Source organism: Cetorhinus maximus, chromosome 2 (assembly GCF_964194155.1).
Source record: "Cetorhinus maximus chromosome 2, sCetMax3.hap1.1, whole genome shotgun sequence".
Lineage (NCBI taxonomy): Eukaryota > Metazoa > Chordata > Chondrichthyes > Lamniformes > Cetorhinidae > Cetorhinus > Cetorhinus maximus.
In genome coordinates this window covers 4,315,075-4,337,775 of record NC_135880.1, presented here as the reverse complement: position 1 = coordinate 4,337,775, position 22,701 = coordinate 4,315,075, and the positions used below count along the sequence as shown (strand labels likewise).

The 22,701-nt window shown below is 48.3% G+C and overlaps 1 protein-coding gene across 1 annotated transcript in view; it reads left to right on the top strand.

Annotated features, from left to right (window-relative positions):
• Nucleotides 1–2,776: 2,776 nt before the first annotated feature.
• Nucleotides 2,777–22,701, top strand: part of LOC144689838 (complement component C7-like) — a gene marked incomplete at its 3' end in the record, with an annotated part of 93,613 nt that continues 73,688 nt past the window's right edge. Inside the window, exons 1-3 of the mRNA XM_078557269.1 lie at nt 2,777–2,870; nt 4,520–4,569; nt 6,979–7,045. Of these exons, the coding sequence (XP_078413395.1) occupies nt 2,865–2,870; nt 4,520–4,569; nt 6,979–7,045 (123 nt within the window). The remainder of the gene's footprint in view (nt 2,871–4,519; nt 4,570–6,978; nt 7,046–22,701) is intronic.

Below are 22,701 nucleotides of genomic sequence, written 5' to 3'. Positions count from 1 at the left end.
ACACACACACACATGCAGACACAAACACACACACAGACACACACACACACACACACACAGACACACACACACACACACACACACATACAGACACAAACACACACACATACAGACAGAAACACACACACATACAGACACAAACACACACACACACAGACACAAACACACACATACAGACACACACACACACACATACAGACACAAACACACACACATACAGACACAAACACACACACACACAGACACAAACACACACATACAGACACACACACACACACACATACAGACACAAACACACACACATACAGACACAAACACACACACACAGACACAAACACACACATACAGACACACAGACCCACACACACACATACAGACACACACACACACAGACACAAACACACACACACATACAGACACAAACACACACACACAGACACACACACACACATACAGACACAAACACACACACAGACACACACACACACACACACACAGACACAAACACACATACATACAGACAGAAACACACACATACAGACAGAAACACACACACATACAGACACAAACACACACACACATACAGACACAAACACACACACACATACAGACACAAACACACACACACACACACACACACATACAGACACACACACATACAGACACAAACACACATACACACACAGACACACAGGCACACACACACATACACACACACACACACAGACACACCCATACACACAGACACACACACACACACCACTATTTTACAATAAATTCTAATAACATTATGAGAATTGTTCTATCTTCCTGACAACACCCACACAGACACAGACTCACACAGATGCGCACTCACACAAACACACCTACTTTCACACACACAGACACACACATTCACACAGACACAGACACTAACACACACTCTTTCACACACACTCTCTCACATACACTCTCTCACATACACTCACACAGACACACACAAATTCACATACATTCCCACACACACACACACATACAGGCACAAACACACACATACAGACACAAACACACACACACACACACACACACACAGACACAAACGTACACATACAGACGCACAGACGCACACACACGCATACAGACCCACACAGACACAAACACACACACACATACAGATACAAACACACACACAGACACACACACACATACAGACACAAACACACACATACAGACACACACACATACAGACACACACACATACAGACACAAACACACACACATACAGACACACACACATTCACGCAGACACATACACACATTCACACACACACACTCACACACACTCACAAATGCACACAATCACACACAAACTTACACACGCACACACACACATGCATGCACACAACACACATACAACACACACACAACACACACACAGGCTCACACACATGCACATTCACATTCACACACACACACACACATTCACATGCACATATATTCAGAGATGCATAGAAACACACACACTTTCACACACACACATTCACACAAACATACACACACACACACCCTCATATATGCATACAATCACACACACACTTACACATGCACATACACATACATACATACACACAGACACACATGCACTCACACGCACACAATCACACACACACTTACACATGCACACACACACACATGCACGCAACACACACACACAGACACACACACATACACTCTCACACACAAACACAAATGCATGCAATGCACACACAATCACACACACACTTACACACTCACGCAGACACACAAACACACACGTTCACACACACTCCCACACACACACACACAACACACTCACACACACCCTCACATACACACACACTCACAGAGACGCATAGAACCACATACACTTTCAGACACACACACATTCACGCAGATACATACACACATCCACACACTCTCACAAATACACACACATAAACTCACACACACACATACACACGCTCACACATATACACATACACACACACAAACGCACACAATCACACACACTTACACACGCACAGACACAACACACACACACACAACACACACACTCACACATACATTCACACACACACGCACTCAGAGATGCATAGAAACACACACACACACACACATATTCACACACACTCTCACAAACACACACACACTCACAGACACACACTCTCACAAACACACGTACTTACACATACACACACACATACACACACACAGACACACACACAGACACAATCACACAGACACATACACACACATGCACGCAACACACACACACAGACACACACACATACACACATACACACACATACCCCCACACACATACACACAAACACACACACACACACAACACACACACACGTGCTCACAGAGATGCATAGAAACACACACACTTTCACACACACACACACATTCATGCAGACACACACACTCACACACGCGCACACACACACATACAACACACACACACAAACACACACATACACGCAATGCACACACACAGACACACAACACACAGACACATACACACACAAGCACACACAATCACAGTCACACTTACACACACAGACACACAACACATACAGACACACATACAACACACACACACATATGCACACACACACAACACACATTCACACACACACACACACACACACACACACAAGCTCAAACACATATTCTGTTTGGGACAGGAATCGAGTGGTCGGGGGCAGAAACCAATCTTCAGTGTTGTGTAATCTGGTGCTGGAATGTGTGAATTGTATCCAAATATTGACCAACAACACAAACTCTGCAGCCAGTAAGTCTCCTGACACAGTTAGCACAGGAACAGCCGACTCTGCGCAGCGATGAAGGTACAACATTCACTCTTTATAAGAACATTGTAGTTATTCAGTGAGGAGGGAGTGGTGAGTGTTGGGGGAGGGCGGAGGTGAGGCGGGGAGGTGAGCCCTCGGTCCCACAGTGGCAAACACACTGGCTAGAAACAACCTGACTGGTTCTGAGAGCTCCTTGTGGAGATGTTGACTTGCTGCAGTGATTGGGTAGGAGGAGGTGGCGATGCATTGATGGGAAGGTGGATGGTACATCACCGGGAGTGGAGGATGCTTCTCCTAATAATCATAGGGAGAACAGGCATTGGGAGGGGGGAGGCTGGAACCTGGCTAGTGAACCAGGGGAGGCAGGACATTCTCACTGGGGTGACATCCAGGTCAGTGTGAATGCAGCAAGGAATAGCAGAATCCATGATTAATATACCATCCCATTACACATCAAGGGGAGCAGAGGGATGGCAAGAGTGTGACAAGGGGAGAGTGGCTAATGGCACCAGTCAAGTGGGCTGCTTTGTCCTGGATGGTGTCCAGCTTCTTGAGTGTTGTGGGAGCTGCATTCATCCAGGCAAGTGGAAAGTATTCCATCACACTCCTGACTTGTGCCTTGTAGATGGTGGACAGGCTTTGGGGAGTCAGGAGGTGAGTTACTCATCGCAGGATTCCTAGCCTCCGACCTGCTCTTGTAGCCACAGTATTTATATGGCTAGTCCAGTTCAGTTTCTGGTCAATGGTAACCCCCAGGATGTTAATAGTGGGGGATTCAGTGATGGTAATGCCATTGAACATCAAGGGATGGCTGGATTCTCTCTTGTTGGAGATGGTCATTGCCTGGCACTTTTGAGGCACGAATGTTACTTGCCACTTGTCAGCCCAAGCCTGGATATTGTCCAGGTCTTGCTGCATTTGGACATGAACTGCTTCAGTATCTGAGGAGTTGCGAATGGTTCTGAACATTGTGTAATCATCAGCGAACATCCCCACTTCTGACCTTATGATGGAAGGAAGGTCATTGATGAAGCAGCTGAAGGTGGTTAGGCCGAGGACACTCCCCTGAGGAACTCCTGCAGTGATATCCTGGAGCTGAGCTGACTGACCTCCAACAACCACAACCATCTTCCTTTGTGCTCGGTATGACTCCAACCAGCGGAGAGTTTTCCCCCTGATTCCAATTGACTCCAGTTTTGCTAGGGCTCCTTGATGCCGCACTCGGTCAAATGCGGCCTTGATGTCAAGGGCAGCCACTCTCACCTCACCTCAGGAGTTCAGCTCTTTTGTCCATGTTTGAACCAAGGATGTAATGAGGTCAGGAGCTGAGTGGCCCTGGCAGAACCCAAACTGGGCATCAGTGAGCAGGTTATTGCTAAGCAAGTGCTGCTTGATAGCACTGTTGATGACCCCTTCCATCACTTTACTGATGATGGAGAGTAGACTGATGGGGCGGTAATTGGCCGGGTTGGATTTGTCCTGCTTTTTGTGTACAGGACAAACCTGTGTGATTTTCCACATAGCCGGGTAGATGCCAGTGTTGTAGCTGTGGGTTTGTGGGCAGGGAAAGGGCTGAACAGTCTCCTTCAGTGGGGCAGGGGAGAGGAATCAAGTTGGGAAATTCCAGAGAGCTGGGGAGGAAAGAGAAGCTGTGACTGTTTGATGTTTACTTTCTGCTCCTTTAGCTCCTGCTCCTGGTTTCCATGGTGATGGCCAAGGCCCATGGACAATATTCGTAAGTGAACAACTTCCTATCCTGCCTTGCGAAGCAATGTTAATGCACTCGGACTTCAGCAGGTCCAGAGAAGGGATTGAGGGATGAGGGAGAGGGATTGAGGGAGGAAGGGAGAGGGATGGAGGGAGGAGGGGAGAAAATGGAGGGATGATGGGAAAGGGATTGGGGGAGAAGGGGACAGGGATGGAGGGATGAGGGAGGAGGGATGAGGGGAGAGGGGTTGAGGGACAAAGATAGAGGGAAGGAGGTATGCAGGGACTGGGCTGGAGGGAGGATGGAAAAAGGATGGAGGGATCAGGGGAGAGGAATGGAGGGATGAGGGGAGGAGACAGGTAGATGATGGAGGAGGGATGGAGGGATGCGGGGAGATGGATGGAGGAAGGAGGGTAGAAAATGGAGGGATGAAGGGAGAGGGATGGAGGGAGAAGGGGAAAGGGATGGAAGGATGAGGGATGGAGGATGAGGGGAGGGGGTGGAGGGAGGAGGGATGAAGGGAAAGGGGTTGATGGAAAAAGATAGAGGGAAGGAGATATGCAGGTACTGGGCTGGAGGGCTGGGAAAAAGGAATGGAGGGATGAGGAGAGAGGAATGGAGGGATGAGGGGAGGAGACAGATAGATGATGGAGGAGGGATGAGGGGAGGGGATGGATGGTGAGGGAGGACAGATGGACTGCTGAGGGAAGATGAATGGAGGAATGAAGGAGAAGGGTGGGAAGAATAAGTGGAGGGGAATGGATGAATGAGGGAGGAAAATGGAGAAATGAGTGGAGGGAGATGGAGGCCTGTGGTGAGAGGAATGGAGGGATGAGAGAGGAGGGATTGAAGGAGGAAGGGAGAGGGCTGAAGGGATGTGGGGAGTGGAATGGAGGGAGGACAGGAAGGGATTGAGGGAAAGAAGAGATGGATGGAGGGAGGAGAGGAGAGGATGGAGGGATGAGGGAGGAGTGATGGAGGGGAGAGGGGAGAGGGATTGAGGAACAAGGGGAAATGGATGGAGGGATAAGGGAGGAGGAAGAATGGATGGATGAGGGAGGGGGGATGGAGGGCCATGGAGAGAGGGGTGGAGAGAGGAGGGGACAGGGATTGAGGGAGGAGGGAAGAAGGCTGGAGGGGTAAGGGAACAGTGATAGAGAGACGAGGGGAAAGGGATGGGAGGCCAAGGAGTGAGGAATGGGGTGTTGAGGGTGAGTGATGGAGGGATAAGTGGGGAGCAATTCAGGGACAAGGGGAGTGAGGTGCAGGTAGAAGTAGAGGGAGATGGAGGGAGGAGGAGAGAGGGATTGAGGGAAATGGGATGGAGGGATATTGAGGTTGTGGGATATGGGGAGAAGGGCTGAGAGGCTCAACCCCCCCGACCTGTGAGAGGGAGGGTTAAAGTGATCGGGGGAGTCATCCAATGGTTAGCACCAAATGGTCTAATGAGTTACAATGGCGGGTGTAATAAGATCTCTGAATGAACTGTTAGAAACTCCACAAGTATCAGGATGTGTTTAAAAGCAAAAAACTGCAGATGCTGGAAATTCAAAATAGAAACTAAAATACCTGGAAAAACTCAGCAGGTCTGGCAGCATCTGCGGGGAGAAACACAGTTAACGTTTCGAGTCCGAATGACCCTTCATCAGAACTAAGGAAAAATAGAAAAGAGGTGAAATATAAACTGGTTTAAGGGGGGTGGTGGGACAGGTAGAGCTGGATAGAGGGCCAGTGATAGGTGGAGATGATCAAAAGATGTCACAGACAAAAGGACAAAGAGGTGTTGAAGGTGGTGATATTATCTAAGGAATGTGCTAATTAAGGGTAGAAAGCAGGACGAGCAAGGCACAGATAGCCCTAGTGGGGGTGGGGTGGGGTGAAGGAATCGAAATAGGCTAAAAGATAGAGATGGAAATACATTTAAAAATAATGGAAGTAGGTGGGAGAAGAAAAATCTATATAAATTATTGGAAAAAAAGGAGGAATCGGAAAGGGGGTGGGGATGGAGGAGAGAGTTCATGATCTAAAATTGTTGAACTCAATATTCAGTCCGGAAGGCTGTAAAGTGCCTAGTCGGAAGATGAGATCCTGTTCCTCCAGTTTGCGTTGAGCTTCACTGGAACAATGCAGCAAGCCAAGGACGGACATGTGGGCATGAGAGCAGGGTGGAGTGTTGAAATGGCGAGCGACAGGGAGGTTTGGGTAATGCTTGCAGACAGACCGAAGGTGTTCTGCAAAGCGGTCACCCAGTCTGCGTTTGGTCTCTCCAGTGTAGAGGAAACCGCATTGGGAGCAGCGAATGCAGTAGGATGTGTTTGAAAGCCTTGTCCTGTATTTTGTTTGAAGTGATTACATTGGTGGGATGATCACAGTCAGAGTGGGACTGTGCTCACTACATTTTGCACCTGGTCTAACTCCTGCCTTCTCTGCCAACAGTGCGGTCAACTGCCAGTGGGGACAGTTCAGCCCCTGGAGTGAGTGTGAGGGCTGTAACAACACTCAGGTTAGTTAACACTTGCTATTGGCCATGTAGCTTGAGGTCTCGAGGGGATAAGCAGTTGACCGAGTAAGAGCCAAAAGGTAACATTTGTTAAAGTTTCTGAATGGTGGTGGTCGATACAGTTACACCCGACAGGTAAACGGTAAGTGTCAGAGTCCCTGAGAATTGATGCTGACCATTTCCTAAGACTTGCAGGGTGGCCATGGCATTGCTCATGAGGTGATGTCAAGCTGTAAGCCTGTCGCTGTTTACCTGTAAACCCTGAGTCACTCTTTACCTGTAAACCCTGTGTCATTATTTGCCTGTAAACCCTGTGTCATTATTTGCCTGTAAACCCTGTGTCGCTGTTTACCTGCAAACCCTGTGTCGTTGTTTGCCTGCAAACCCTGTGTTGCTGAATAACTGTAAACCCTGTGTCGTTGTTTACCTGTAAACACGGAGTTGCTGTTTACCTGTAAACCCTGAGTCGCTGTTTACCTGTAAACCCTGAGTCACTGTTTACCTGTAAACCCTGAGTCGCTGTTTACCTGTAAACCCTGAGTCGCTGTTTACCTGTAAACCCTGAGTCCCTGTATACCTGTAAACACTGAGTCACTGTTTACCTGTAAACCCTGTGTTGCTGTTTACCTGTAAACCCTGTGTCGCTGTTTACCTGTAAACACTGAGTCGCTGTTTACCTGTAAACACGGAGTCGCTGTTTACCTGTAAACCCTGAGTCGCTGTTTACCTGAAAACACTGAGTCGCTGTTTACCTGTAAACCCTGAGTCGCTGTTTACCTGTAAACCCTGTGTTGCTGTTTACCTATAAACCCTGAGTCGCTGTTTACCTGTAAACCCTGAGTCTCTGTTTACCTGTAAACCCTGAGTCACTGTTTACCTGTAAACATGGAGTCACTGTTTACCTGTAAACACTGAGTCGCTGTTTACCTGTAAACCCTGAGTCACTGTTTACCTGAAAACACTGAGTTGCTGTTTACTTGTAAACCCTCAGTCACTGTTTACCTGTAAACCCTGTGTGGCTGTTTACCTGTAAACCCTGAGTCACTCTTTACCTGTAAACCCTGAGTCGCTGTTTACCTGTAAACACTGAGTCGCTGTTTACCTGTAAACCCTGAGTCACTGTTTACCTGTAAACCCTGTGCTGCTGTTTACCTGTAAACCCTGTGTTGCTGTTTACCTGTAAACCCTGAGTCGCTGTTTACCTGTAAACCCTGAGTCGCTGTTTACCTGTAAACCCTGAGTCGCTGTTTACCTGTAAACCCTGAGTCGCTGTTTACCTGTAAACACTGAGTCGCTGTTTACCTGTAAACCCTGTGCTGCTGTTTACCTGTAAACCCTGTGTTGCTGTTTACCTGTAAACACTGAGTCGCTGTTTACCTGTAAACACTGAGTCGCTGTTTACCTGTAAACCCTGAGTCGCTGTTTACCTGTAAACCCTGAGTCGCTGTTTACCTGTAAACACTGAGTCGCTGTTTACCTGTAAACCCTGTGTCACTGTTTACCTGTAAACCCTGAGTCGCTGTTTACCTGTAAACCCTAAGTCGCTGTTTACCTGTAAACCCTGAGTCGCTGTTTACCTGAAAACACTGAGTTGCTGTTTACCTGTAAACCCTCAGTCACTGTTTACCTGTAAACCCTGTGTCGCTGTTTACCTGTAAACCCTGAGTCGCTGTTTACCTGTGAACCCTGAGTCACTGTTTACCTGTAAACCCTGAGTCGCTGTTTACCTGTAAACCCTGTGTTGCTGTTTACCTGTAAACCCTGAGTCGCTGTTTACCTGTAAACCCTGAGTCACTGTTTACCTGAAAACACTGAGTTGCTGTTTACCTGTAAACCCTCAGTCACTGTTTACCTGTAAACCCTGTGTCGCTGTTTACCTGTAAACCCTGAGTCGCTGTTTACCTGTGAACCCTGAGTCACTGTTTACCTGTAAACCCTGAGTCGCTGTTTACCTGTAAACCCTGTGTTGCTGTTTACCTGTAAACCCTGAGTCGCTGTTTACCTGTAAACCCTGAGTCGCTCTTTACCTGTAAACCCTGAGTCACTGTTTACCTGTAAACCCTGAGTCGTTCTTTACCTGTAAACACTGAGTCACTGTTTACCTGTAAACCCTGAGTCACTCTTTACCTGTAAACCCTGAGTCACTCTTTACCTGTAAACCCTGAGTCACTGTTTACCTGTAAACCCTGTGTCGCTGTTTACCTGTCAACACTGAGTTGCTGTTTACCTGTAAACCCTGAGTCGCTCTTTACCTGTAAACCCTGAGTCACTGTTTACCTGTAAACCCTGAGTCGCTGTTTACCTGTAAACCCTGAGTCGCTCTTTACCTGTAAACCCTGAGTCACTGTTTCCCTGTAAACACTGAGTTGCTGTTTACCTGTAAACCCTGAGTCACTGTTTACCTCTAAACCCTGAGTCGCTGTTTACCTGTAAACATTGAGTCGCATTTTACCTGTAAACACTGAGTCACGATTTACCTGTAAACCCTGAGTCACTGTTTACCTGGAAACACTGCCGTTGTTTACATGTAAACCTGTGTCACTGTTTAAATGTAAGCCCTGTGTCGTTGTTTAACTGTTAAACCTGTGCTGTTGTTTACCTGTATACCCTGGGTCACTGTTTAACTGCAAAACCTGAGTTACTGTTTAAAAGTACACCCTGTGTTGTTGTTTTACTGTAAACCGTGTCTTTGTTTACCTGTAAACCCTGTGTTTTTGTTTAACTGTAAACCCTGTGTCGCTGATTAACTGTAAACCCTGTGCCATTGTTTACCTACAAACCCTGTGTCACTTATTAACATTAAACCCTGTGTCGTTGTTTACCTGTAAACCCTGTGCCACTGTTTGACTGTAAACCCTCTGTCGCTGGTCAACTGTAAATACTGTGTCGGTGTTTAGCGGTAAACCCTGTGTCATTGTTTACATGTAAACCCTGTGTTGCTGGTTAGCTATAAACCCTGTATCGCTGTTTACCTGTAAACCCTGTGTCGTTGTTTACCTGAAAACACTGTGTTGTTGTTTACATGTAAACCTGTGTCGCTGTTTAACTGTAAGCCCTGTGTCGTTGTTTAACTGATAAACCTGTGCTGTTGTTTACCTGTAAACTCTGGGTCACTGTTTAACTGCAAAACCTGTGTCGCTGTTTAACTGTAAGCCCTGTGTCGTTGTTTAACTGTAAACCCTGGGTCACTGTTTAACTGTAACACCTGTGTCGCTGTTTAAAAGTACACCCTGTGTCGTTTACCTGTAAACCCTGTGTCACGGTTTAAAAGTACACCCTGTGTCGTTGTTTACCTGTAAACCCTGTGTCATTGTTTAACTGTAAACCCTGTGTCACTGTTTAACTGTAAACCCTGTGTCGCTGTTTAACTGTAAACCCTGTGTCACAGTTTAAAAGTACACCCTGTGTCATTGTTTAACTGTAAACCCTGTGTCATTGTTTAACTGTAAACCCTGTGTTGCTGATTAACTGTAAACCCTGTGTCGTTATTTACCTGCAAACCCTGTGTTGCTGAATAACTGTAAACCCTGTGTCATTGTTTACCTGCAAACCCTGTGTTGTTGATTAACTGTAAACCCTGTGTCATTGATTAACTGTAAACCCTGTGTTGCTGATTAACTGCAAACCCTGTGTCGTTGATTAACTGTAAACCCTGTGTCGTCGATTAACTGTAAACCCTGTGTTGCTGATTAACTGTAAACCCTGTGTTGTTGATTAACTGTAAACCCTGTGTTGCTGATTAACTGTAAACCCTGTGTCGTTGATTAACTGTAAACCCTGTGTCATTGTTTACCTGCAAACCCTGTGTCATTGATTAACTGTAAACCCTGTGTCGTTGATTAACTGTAAACCCTGTGTTGCTGATTAACTGCAAACCCTGTGTCGTTGATTAACTGTAAACCCTGTGTCGTTGATTAACTGTAAACCCTGTGTCATTGTTTACCTGCAAACCCTGTGTCATTGATTAACTGTAAACCCTGTGTCGTTGATTAACTGTAAACCCTGTGTTGCTGATTAACTGTAAACCCTGTGTCGCTGATTAACTGTAAACCCTGTGTCATTGATTAACTGTAAACCCTGTGTCGTTGATTAACTGTAAACCCTGTGTTGCTGATTAACTGTAAACCCTGTGTTGCTGATTAACTGTAAACCCTGTGTCATTGATTAACTGTAAACCCTGTGTCATTGATTAACTGTAAACCCTGTGTCGTTGATTAACTGTAAACCCTGTGTTGCTGATTAACTGTAAACCCTGTGTCATTGATTAACTGTAAACCCTGTGTTGCTGATTAACTGTAAACCCTGTGTCGTTGATTAACTGTAAACCCTGTGTCGTTGATTAACTGTAAACCCTGTGTTGCTGATTAACTGTAAACCCTGTGTCGTTGATTAACTGTAAACCCTGTGTCGCTGATTAACTGTAAACCCTGTGTCGCTGATTAACTGTAAACCCTGTGTCGTTGTTTATCTGGAAACACTGTGTCACTATTTAACTGTAATCTCTGTGTGGTTGTTTCCCTGTAAACCCTGTGTCACTGTTAAACTGAAGGCACCCTTAGGTATCAGCAACCATGATATGATTGAATATTACATCATGTTTGAGGGAAAGAATGCTGGGTCCGAGACTATGTTTTTAAACTTAAATAAGGGCACTTAAGAGGACAAGAAAGCTGATCTGACTAAATTGAATTGACAAATTAGGTTAAGGGATAGGTCAATAAAGATGCAGTGGCAAATATTTAAGGGGATATAGGGTAGATGGAGAGTAAAGCTCCCTCTACACCGTCCCCATCAAACACTCCCAGGACAGGTACAGCACGGGGTTGGATACAGAGTAAAGCCCCCTCTACACCGTCCCCATCAAACACTCCCAGGACAGGTACAGCACGGGGTTAGATACAGAGTAAAGCTCCCTCTACACTGTCCCCATCAAACACTCCCAGGACAGGTACAGCACGGGGTTAGATACAGAGTAAAGCTCCCTCTACACTGTCCCCATCAAACGCTCCCAGGGCAGGTACAGCACGGGGTTAGATGCAGAGTAAAGCTCCCTCTACACTGTCCCCATCAAACACTCCCAGGGCAGGTACAGCACGGGGTTAGATACAGCGTAAAGCTCCCTCTACACTGTCCCCATCAAACACTCCCAGGGCAGGTACAGCACAGGGTTAGATACAGAGTAAAGCTCCCTCTACACTATCCCCATCAAACACTCCCAGGACACATACAGCACGGGGTTAGATACAGAGTAAAGCTCCCTCTACACTGTCCCCATCAAACACTCCCAGGACAGGTACAGCACGGGGTTAGATACAGAGTAAAGCTCCCTCTACACTGTCCCCATCAAACACTCCCAGGACAGGTACAGCACAGGGTTAGATACAGAGTAAAGCTCCCTCTACACTGTCCCCATCAAACACTCCCAGGACAGGTACAGCACAGGGTTAGATACAGAGTAAAGCTCCCTCTACACTGTCCCCATCAAACACTCCCAGGACAGGTACAGCACGGGGTTAGATACAGAGTAAAGCTCCCACTACACTGTCCCCATCAAACACTCCCAGGACAGGTACAGCACGGGGTTAGATACAGAGTAAAGCTCCCTCTACACTGTCCCCATCAAACACTCCCAGGACAGGTACAGCAAAGGGTTACATACAGAGTGAACCTCCCTCTACACTGTTCCCATCAAACACTCCCAGGAAAGCTACAGCACAGGGTTAGATACAGAATAAAGCTCCATCAACTCTGTCCCAATGAAACACTCCCAGGACAGGTCAGGCAAATATTTAGATTCTGAGAAATATTTCCTCTACATTGTCCCCATCAAACACTCCCAGGACAGGTACAGCACGGGGTTAGATACAGAGTAAAGCTCCCTCTACACTGTCCCCATCAAACACTCCCAGGGCAGGTACAGCACGGGGTTAGATACAGAGTAAAGCTCCCTCTACACTGTCCCCATCAAACACTCCCAGGACAGGTACAGCATGGGGTTAGATACAGAGAAAAGCTTCCTCTACACTGTACCCATCAAACACACCTAGGAGAGGCACAGCAGGGGTTTAGATACAGAGTAAATCTCCCTCTACACTGTACCCATCAAACACTCCCAGGACAGGTACAGCATGGGGTTAGATATAGAGAAAAGCTCCCTCGACAATGTCCCAATCAAACACTCCCAGGACAGGTATAGCACGAATTTGAATACAGAGTAAAGCTCCCTCTACACTGTACCCATCAAACACTCCCAGGATAGGTAGAGCACAGATTTAGAAAAAGATCAAAGCTCCCTCTGAACTGTCCCCATCAATCACTCCCAGGAATGGTACAACATGAATTTAGATACAGAGTAAATCTCCCTCTACCCTGTCCCCATCAAACACTCCCAGGACAGGTACAGCACGGGGTTAGATACAGAGTAAAGCTCCCTCTACACTGTTCCCATCAAACACTCCCAGGACAGGTACAGCACGGGGTTAGATACAGAGTAAAGCTCCCTCTACACTGTCCCCATCAAACACTCCCAGGACAGGTACAGCACGGGGTTAGATACAGAGTAAAGCTCCCTCTACTTTGTCCCCAACAAACACTCGCTGGACAGAGATAAAAACAATAAACTACTGCAGATGCTAGAAATCCAAAACAAAAACAGAATTACCTGGAAATTCTCAGCAGGATGGCAGCATCGGCGGAGAAGAAAATAATTGACGTTTCGAGTCCTAATGACACTTCAACAGAACTCATTGATATTAGGAGAGGGGTGAAATATAGGCTGGTTTAAGGTGGGGGTGGGGGGTGTGGGGAGAGAAGTTTGGTGGGGGGGAGGTGGTTGTAGGCACAAACAAGCAGTGATAGGAGCAGATAATGATAAGATGTCACAGACAAAGGAACAAAGAGGTGTTGAAGGTGGTGATATTATCTAAGAGAATATGCTAATTAAGAATGGATGGCAGGACACTCAAGGTGCAGCTCTAGTGGGGGTGGGGTGGAAAGACTGACAGGGCATTAAAGGTATAGATTTAAAAATAATGGAAATAGGTGGGAAAAGAAAGATCTATATAAATTATTGGAAAAAACAAAAGGGAGGGGGAAGAAACGGAAAGGGGGTGGGGATGGTGGAGGGAGTTCAAGATCTAAAGTTGTTGAATTCAATATTCAGTCTGGAAGGCTGTAAAGTGCCTCGTCGGAAGAGGAGATGCTGTTCCTCCAGTTTGCGTTGGGCTTCACTGGAACAATGCAGCAAGCCAAGGACAGACATGTGGGCAAGAGAACAGGGTGGAGTGTTAAAATGGCAAGCGACAGGGAGGTCTGAGTAATGTTTGTGGACAGACCGAAGGTGTTCTGCAAAGTAAAATAAAAACAGAATTACCTGGAAAAACTCAGCAAGTCTGGCAGCATCGGCGGAGAAGAAATCAGTCAACGTTTCGAGCCCTCATGGCCCTTCAGCAGAACTGAAGCATAGTTTCAACAAGGGAGAAATATAAATTGGTTTAAGGTGGGTGGGGGGGAAGAGACACATTGAGGGTGTGGTGTGAGCAGATAATCAAAAGATGTCAGAGACAAAAGGGTCAAAGAGGTGTTGAAGGTGGTGGTCTTTGTCTGAGAAAAGTGCTAATTAAGAATGCAAGACAGGATATTCAAAGTACAGCTGTAGTGGGGGTGGGGTGGAAAGACTAACAAGGTTTTAGTTTTAGATTTAAAAATAATGGAAATAGGTGGGGAAAGAAGAATCTATATAAATTATTGAAAAAAAAGGCGGGTGGGGGGGGGAAAGAAACGGGGTGGGGATGGGGGGAGGGGGAGTTTAAGATCTAAAGTTGTTGAATTCAATATTCAGCCCAGAAGGCTGTAAAGTGCCTAGTCGGAAGATGAGGTGATGTTCCTCCAGTTTGCATTGGGCTTCACTGGAACAATGCAGCAAGCCAAGGACAGACATGTGGGCAAGAGAACAGGGTGGAGTGTTAAAATGGCAAGCGACAGGGAGGTTTGGGTCTTTCTTGCGGACAGACCGCAGGTGTTCCGCAAAACGGTCGCCCAGTTTGCGTTTGGTCTCTCCAATGTAGAGGAGACCGCATTGGGAGCAACGAATGCAGTAGACTAAGTTAGGGGAAATGCAAGTGAAATGCTGCTTCACTTGAAAGGAGTGTTTGGGCCCTTGGACGGTGAGGAGAGAGGAAGTGAAGGGGCAGGTGTTGCATCTTCTGCGTGGGCATGGGGAGGTGCCATAAGTGGGGGTTGAGGAGTAGGGGGTGATGGAGGAGTGGACCAGGGTGTCCCGGAGGGAACGATCCCTACGGAATGCTGTCAAGGGGGGTGAAGGGAAGATGTGTTTGGTGGTGGCATCATGCTGGAGTTGGCGGAAATGGCGGAGGATGATCCTTTGAATGCGGAGGCTGGTGGGGTGATAAGTGAGGACAAGGGGGACCCTATCATGTTTCTGGGAAGGAGGAGAAGGCGTGAGGGAGGATGCGCGGGATATGGGCCGGACACGGTTGAGGGCCCTGTCAACGACCGTGGATGGAAAACCTCGGTTAAGGAAGAAGGAGGACATGTCCGAGGAGCTGTTTGTGAAGGTAGCGTCATCAGAACAGATGCGACGGAGGCGAAGGAACTGAGAGAATGGGATGGAGTCTTTACAGGAAGCGGGGTGTGAGGAGCTGTAGTCGAGGTAGCTGTGGGAGTCGGTAGGCTTGTAATGGATATTGGTGGACAGTCTATCATCAGAAATTGAGACAGAGAGGTCAAGGAAGGGAAGGGAAGTGTCAGAGATGGACCATGTGAAGATGATGGAGGGGTGGAGATTGGAAGCAAAATTAATAAATTTTTCCAGGTCCCGACGAGAGCATGAAGCAGCACCGAAGTAATCATCGATGTACCGGAGAAAGAGTTGTGGGAGGGGGCCGGAGTAGGACTGGAACAAGGAATGTTCCACATACCCCTTAAAGAGACAGGCATAGCTGGGGCCCATGCGGGTACCCATAGCCACACCTTTTATTTGGAGGAAGTGAGAGGAGTTAAAGGAGAAATTGTTCAGTGTGAGAACAAGTTCAGCCAGACGGAGGAGAGTAGTGGTGGATGGGGATTGTTGGGGCCTCTGTTCAAGGAAGAAGCTAAGGGCCCTCAGACCATCCTGGTGGGGGATGGAGGTGTAGAGGGATTGGACATCCATGGTGAAGAGGAAGCGGTTGGGGCCAGGGAACTGGAAATTGTTGATGTGACGTAAGGTGTCAGAGGAATCACGGATGTAGGTGGGAAGGGACTGGACAAGGGGAGAGAGAAGGGAGTCAAGATAACGAGAAATGAGTTCCGTGGGGCAGGAACAGGCTGACACGATCGGTCTGCCAGGACAGTTCTGTTTGTGGATTTTGGGTAGGAGGTAGAAGCGGGCCGTCCGAGGTTGGGCGACTATCAAGTTGGAAGCTGTGGGAGGAAGATCTCCAGAGGAGATGAGGTCAGTGACAGTCCTGGAAACAATGGCTTGATGTTCTGTGGTGGGGTCATGGTCCAGGGAGAGGTAGGAGGAAGTGTCTGCGAGTTGACGCTCAGCCTCCGCGAGGTAGAGGTCAGAACTGTCCTGGCAGACCGATCGTGTCAGCCTGTTCCTGCCCCACGGAACTCATTTCTCGTTATCTTGACTCCCTTCTCTCTCCCCTTGTCCAGTCCCTTCCCACCTACATCCGTGATTCCTCTGACACCTTACGTCACATCAACAATTTCCAGTTCCCTGGCCCCAACCGCTTCCTCTTCACCATGGATGTCCAATCCCTCTACACCTCCATCCCCCACCAGGATGGTCTGAAGGCCCTTAGCTTCTTCCTTGAACAGAGGCCCCAACAATCCCCATCCACCACTACTCTCCTCCGTCTGGCTGAACTTGTTCTCACACTGAACAATTTCTCCTTTAACTCCTCTCACTTCCTCCAAATAAAAGGTGTGGCTATGGGTACCCGCATGGGCCCCAGCTATGCCTGTCTCTTTATGGGGTATGTGGAACATTCCTTGTTCCAGTCCTACTCCGGCCCCCTCCCACAACTCTTTCTCCGGTACATCGATGATTACTTCGGTGCTGCTTCATGCTCTCGTCGGGACCTGGAAAAATTTATTAATTTTGCTTCCAATCTCCACCCCTCCATCATCTTCACATGGTCCATCTCTGACACTTCTCTTCCCTTCCTTGACCTCTCTGTCTCAATTTCTGATGATAGACTGTCCACCAATATCCATTACAAGCCTACCGACTCCCACAGCTACCTCGACTACAGCTCCTCACACCCCGCTTCCTGTAAAGACTCCATCCCATTCTCTCAGTTCCTTCGCCTCCGTCGCATCTGTTCTGATGACGCTACCTTCACAAACAGCTCCTCGGACATGTCCTCCTTCTTCCTTAACCGAGGTTTTCCATCCACGGTCGTTGACAGGGCCCTCAACCGTGTCCGGCCCATATCCCGCGCATCCTCCCTCACGCCTTCTCCTCCTTCCCAGAAACATGATAGGGTCCCCCTTGTCCTCACTTATCACCCCACCAGCCTCCGCATTCAAAGGATCATCCTCCGCCATTTCCGCCAACTCCAGCATGATGCCACCACCAAACACATCTTCCCTTCACCCCCCTTGACAGCATTCTGTAGGGATCGTTCCCTCCGGGACACCCTGGTCCACTCCTCCATCACCCCCTACTCCTCAACCCCCACTTATGGCACCTCCCCATGCCCACGCAGAAGATGCAACACCTGCCCCTTCACTTCCTCTCTCCTCACCGTCCAAGGGCCCAAACACTCCTTTCAAGTGAAGCAGCATTTCACTTGCATTTCCCCTAACTTAGTCTACTGCATTCGTTGCTCCCAATGCGGTCTCCTCTACATTGGAGAGACCAAACGCAAACTGGGCGACCGTTTTGCGGAACACCTGCGGTCTGTCCGCAAGAAAGACCCAAACCTCCCTGTCGCTTGCCATTTTAACACTCCACCCTGTTCTCTTGCCCACATGTCTGTCCTTGGCCTGCTGCATTGTTCCAGTGAAGCCCAACGCAAACTGGAGGAACAGCACCTCATCTTCCGACTAGGCACTTTACAGCCTTCTGGGCTGAATATTGAATTCAACAACTTTAGATCTTAAACTCCCCCTCCCCCCATCCCCACCCCGTTTCTTTCCCCCCCCCACCCGCCTTTTTTTTCAATAATTTATATAGATTCTTCTTTCCCCACCTATTTCCATTATTTTTAAATCTAAAACTAAAACCTTTAGTCTTTCCACCCCACCCCCACTAGAGCTGTACTTTGAATATCCTGTCTTGCATTCTTAATTAGCACTTTTCTCAGACAAAGACCACCACCTTCAACACCTCTTTGACCCTTTTGTCTCTGACATCTTTTGATTATCTGCTCACACCACACCCTCAATGTGTCTCTTCCCCCCCACCCACCTTAAACCAATTTATATTTCTCCCTTGTTGAAACTATGCTTCAGTTCTGCTGAAGGGCCATGAGGGCTCGAAACGTTGACTGATTTCTTCTCCGCCGATGCTGCCAGACTTGCTGAGTTTTTCCAGGTAATTCTGTTTTTATTTTGTTTTGGATTTCCAGCATCCGCAGTAGCTTTTAGCTTTTTGTTTTTATCTTTGTGTTCTGCAAAGTGGTCGCCCAGTTTGCGTTTGGTCTCTCCAATGTAGAGGAGACCGCATTGGGAGCAACGAATGCAGTAGACTAAGTTAGGGGAAATGCAAGTGAAATGCTGCTTCACTTGAAAGGAGCGTTTGTGCCCTTGGACGGTGAGGAGAGAGGAAGTGAAGGTGCAGGTGTTGCACCTTCTGCGGTTGAATGGGGAGGTGCCATTGGTGGGGGTTGAGGAGTAGGGGGTGATGGTGGAGTGGACCAGGGTGTCCCGGAGGGAACGATCCCTGCGGAATGCCGCCGGGGGGGTGAAGGGAAGATGTGTTTGGTGGTGGCATCATGCTGGAGTTGGCGGAAATGGCGGAGGATGATCCTTTGAATGCGGAGGCTGGTGGGGTGATAAGTGAGGACAAGGGGGACCCTATCATGTTTCTGGGAGGGAGGAGAAGGCGTGAGGGCGGATGCACGGGAGATGGGCTGGACACAGTTGAGGGCCCTGTCAACGACCGTGGGTGGAAAACCTCGGTTAAGGAAGAAGGAAGACATGTCAGAGGAACTGTTTTTGAAGGTAGCGTCATCAGAACAGATGCGACGGAGGCGAAGGAACTGAGAGAATGGGATGGAGTCCTTACAGGAAGCGGGAAACCCGCTGACAAGGGTGGTGCTGTTGTTGTCTGGCGCACTGACATCTACCTCGCCGAGGCTGAGCGTCAACTCGCAGACACTTCCTCCTACCTCTCCCTGGACCATGACCCCACCACTGAATATCAAGCCATTGTTTCCAGGACTGACACTGACCTCATCTCCTCTGGAGATCTTCCCTCCACAGCTTCCAACCTGATAGTCGCCCAACCTCGGACCGCCCGCTTCTACCTCCTACCCAAAATCCACAAACAGAACTGTCCTGGCAGACCGATCGTGTCAGCCTGTTCCTGCCCCACGGAACTCATTTCTTGCTATCTTGACTCCCTTCTCTCTCCCCTTGTCCAGTCCCTTCCCACCTACATCCGTGATTCCTCTGACACCTTACGTCACATCAACAATTTCCAGTTCCCTGGCCCCAACCGCTTCCTCTTCACCATGGACGTCCAATCCTTCTACACCTCCATCCCCCACCGGGATGGTCTGAGGGCCCTTAGCTTCTTCCTTGAACAGAGGCCCGAACAATCCCCATCCACCACTACTCTCCTCCGTCTGGTTGAACTTGTTCTCACACTGAACAATTTCTCCTTTAACTCCTCTCACTTCCTCCAAATAAAAGGTGTGGCTATGGGTATTTTCACATGGTCCATCTCTGACACTTCCCTTCCCTTCCTTGACCTCTCTGTCTCAATTTCTGGTGATAGACTGTCCACCAATATCCATTACAAGCCTACCGACTCCCACAGCTACCTCGACTACAGCTCCTCACACCCCGCTTCCTGTAAGGACTCCATCCCATTCTCTCAGTTCCTTCGCCTCCGTCGCATCTGTTCTGATGACGCTACCTTCAAAAACAGCTCCTCTGACATGTCCTCCTTCTTCCTTAACCGAGGTTTTCCACCCACAGTCGTTGACAGGGCCCTCAACTGTGTCCAGCCCATCTCCCGCGCATCCGCCCTCACACCTTCTCCTCCCTCCCAGAAACATGATAGGGTCCCCCTTCTCCTCACTTATCACCCCACCAGCCTCTGCATTCAAAGGATCATCCTCTGCCATTTCCGCCAACTCCAGCATGATGCCACCACCAAACACATCTTCCCTTCACCCGCCCTGGCGGCATTCCGTAGGGATCGTTCCCTCCGGGACACCCTGGTCCACTCCTCCATCACCCCCTACTCCTCAACCCCCACCTACGGCATCTCCCCATGCCCACGCAAAAGATGCAACACCTGCCCCTTCACTTCCTCTCTCCTCACCGCCCAAGGGCCCAAACACTCCTTTCAAGTGAAGCAGCATTTCACTTGCATTTCCCCTTAGCCTACTGCATTCGTCGCTCCCAATGCGGTCTCCTCTACATTAGAGAGACCAAACGTAAACTGGGCGACCACTTTGCAGAACACCTTCGGTCTGTCCGCAAGAAAGACCCAAACCTCACTGTCGCTTGCCATTTTAACACTCCACCCTGCTCTCATGCCCACATGTCTGTCCTTGGCTTGCTGCATTGTTCCAGTGAAGCCCAACGCAAATTGGAGGAACAGCACCTCATCTTCCGACTAGGCACTTTACAGCCTTCCGGGCTGAATATTGAATTCAACAACTTTAGATCTTGAACCCTCTCCCCCATCCCCACCCCCTTTCCATTTCTTCCCCATCCCTTTTGTTTTTTCCAATAATTTATATAGATCTTTCTTTTCCCACCTATTTCCATTATTTTTAAATCTATACCTTTTATGCCCTGTTAGTCTTTCCACCCCACCCCCACTAGAGCTGCACCTTGAGTGTCCTGCCATCCATTCTTAATTAGCATATTCTCTTAGATAATATCACCACCTTTAACACCTCTTTGTTCCTTTTGTCTGTGACATCTTTTGATTATCTGCTCCTATCACTGCTTGCTTGTCCCTACTACCACCCCCCACCCCACCAACTTCTCTCCCCCCCCGCCCCCCCACCTTAAACCAGCTTATATTTCACCCGTCTCCTAATATCACTCAGTTCTGCTGAAGGGTCATGAGGACTCGAAACGTCAACTCTTTTCTTCTCCGCCGATGCTGCCAGACCTGCTGAGAATTTCCAGGTAATTCTATTTTTGTTTTGGATTTCCAGGACAGGTACTGGCGGGAGTAGTATCAGAGTAATGCTCCCTCTACACTGTCCTCACCAAACACACCCAGGACAGGTACAGCACGAGCTTAGATACAGAGTAAAGCTCCCTCTGCACTGTCCTCATCAAACACTCCCAGGACAGATACAGCACGGGGTTAGATACAGAGTAAAGCTCCCTCTACACTGTCCCCATCAAACACTCCCAGGACAGGTACAGCACAGGGTTAGATACAGAGTAAAGCTCCCTCTACATTGTCCCCATCAAACACTCCCAGGACAGGTACAGCACGGGGTTAGATACAGAGTAAAGCTCCCTCTACACTGTCCCCATCAAACACTCCCAGGACAGGTACAGCACGGGGTTAGATACAGAGTAAAGCTCCCTCTACACCGTCCCCATCAAACACTCCCAGGACAGGTACAGCACGGGGTTCGATAAAGAGTAAAAGCTCCCAATATCCTGTCCCTATAAAACACTCCCAGGACAGGTACAGCACGAATTTGGATACAGAGTAAAGCTCCCTCTACACTGTCCCCATCAAACACTCCCAGGACAGGTACAGCACGGGGTTCGATAAAGAGTAAAAGCTCCCAATATCCTGTCCCTATAAAACACTCCCAGGACAGTACAGCACGAATTTGGATACAGAGTAAAGCTCCCACTACAGTGTACCCATCAAACACTCCAAGGACAGGTACAGCACAAGGTTAGAAACAGAGTAAAACTCCCTCTACACTGTCCCCATCAAACACTCCCAGGACAGGTACAGCACGGGGTTAGATACAGAGTAAAGCTCCCTCTACACTGTCCCCATCAAACACTCCCAGGACAGGTACAGCACGGGGTTAGATACAGAGTAAAGCTCCCTCTACACTGTCCCCATCAAACACTCCCAGGACAGGTACAGCACGGGGTTCGATAAAGAGTAAAAGCTCCCAATATCCTGTCCCTATAAAACACTCCCAGGACAGGTACAGCACGAATTTGGATACAGAGTAATGCTCCCACTACAGTGTACCCATCAAACACTCCAAGGACAGGTACAGCACAAGGTTAGAAACAGAGTAAAACTCCCTCTACACTGTCCCCATCAAACACTCCCAGGACAGGTACAGCACGGGGTTAGATACAGAGTAAAACTCCCTCTACACTGTCCCCATCAAACACTCCCAGGACAGGTACAGCACGGGGTTAGATACAGAGTAAAGCTCCCTCTATACTGTCCCCATCAAACACTCCCAGGAAGGTATAGCACAGGGTTAGATACCGAGTAAATCTGCCTCTAAACTGTCCCCATC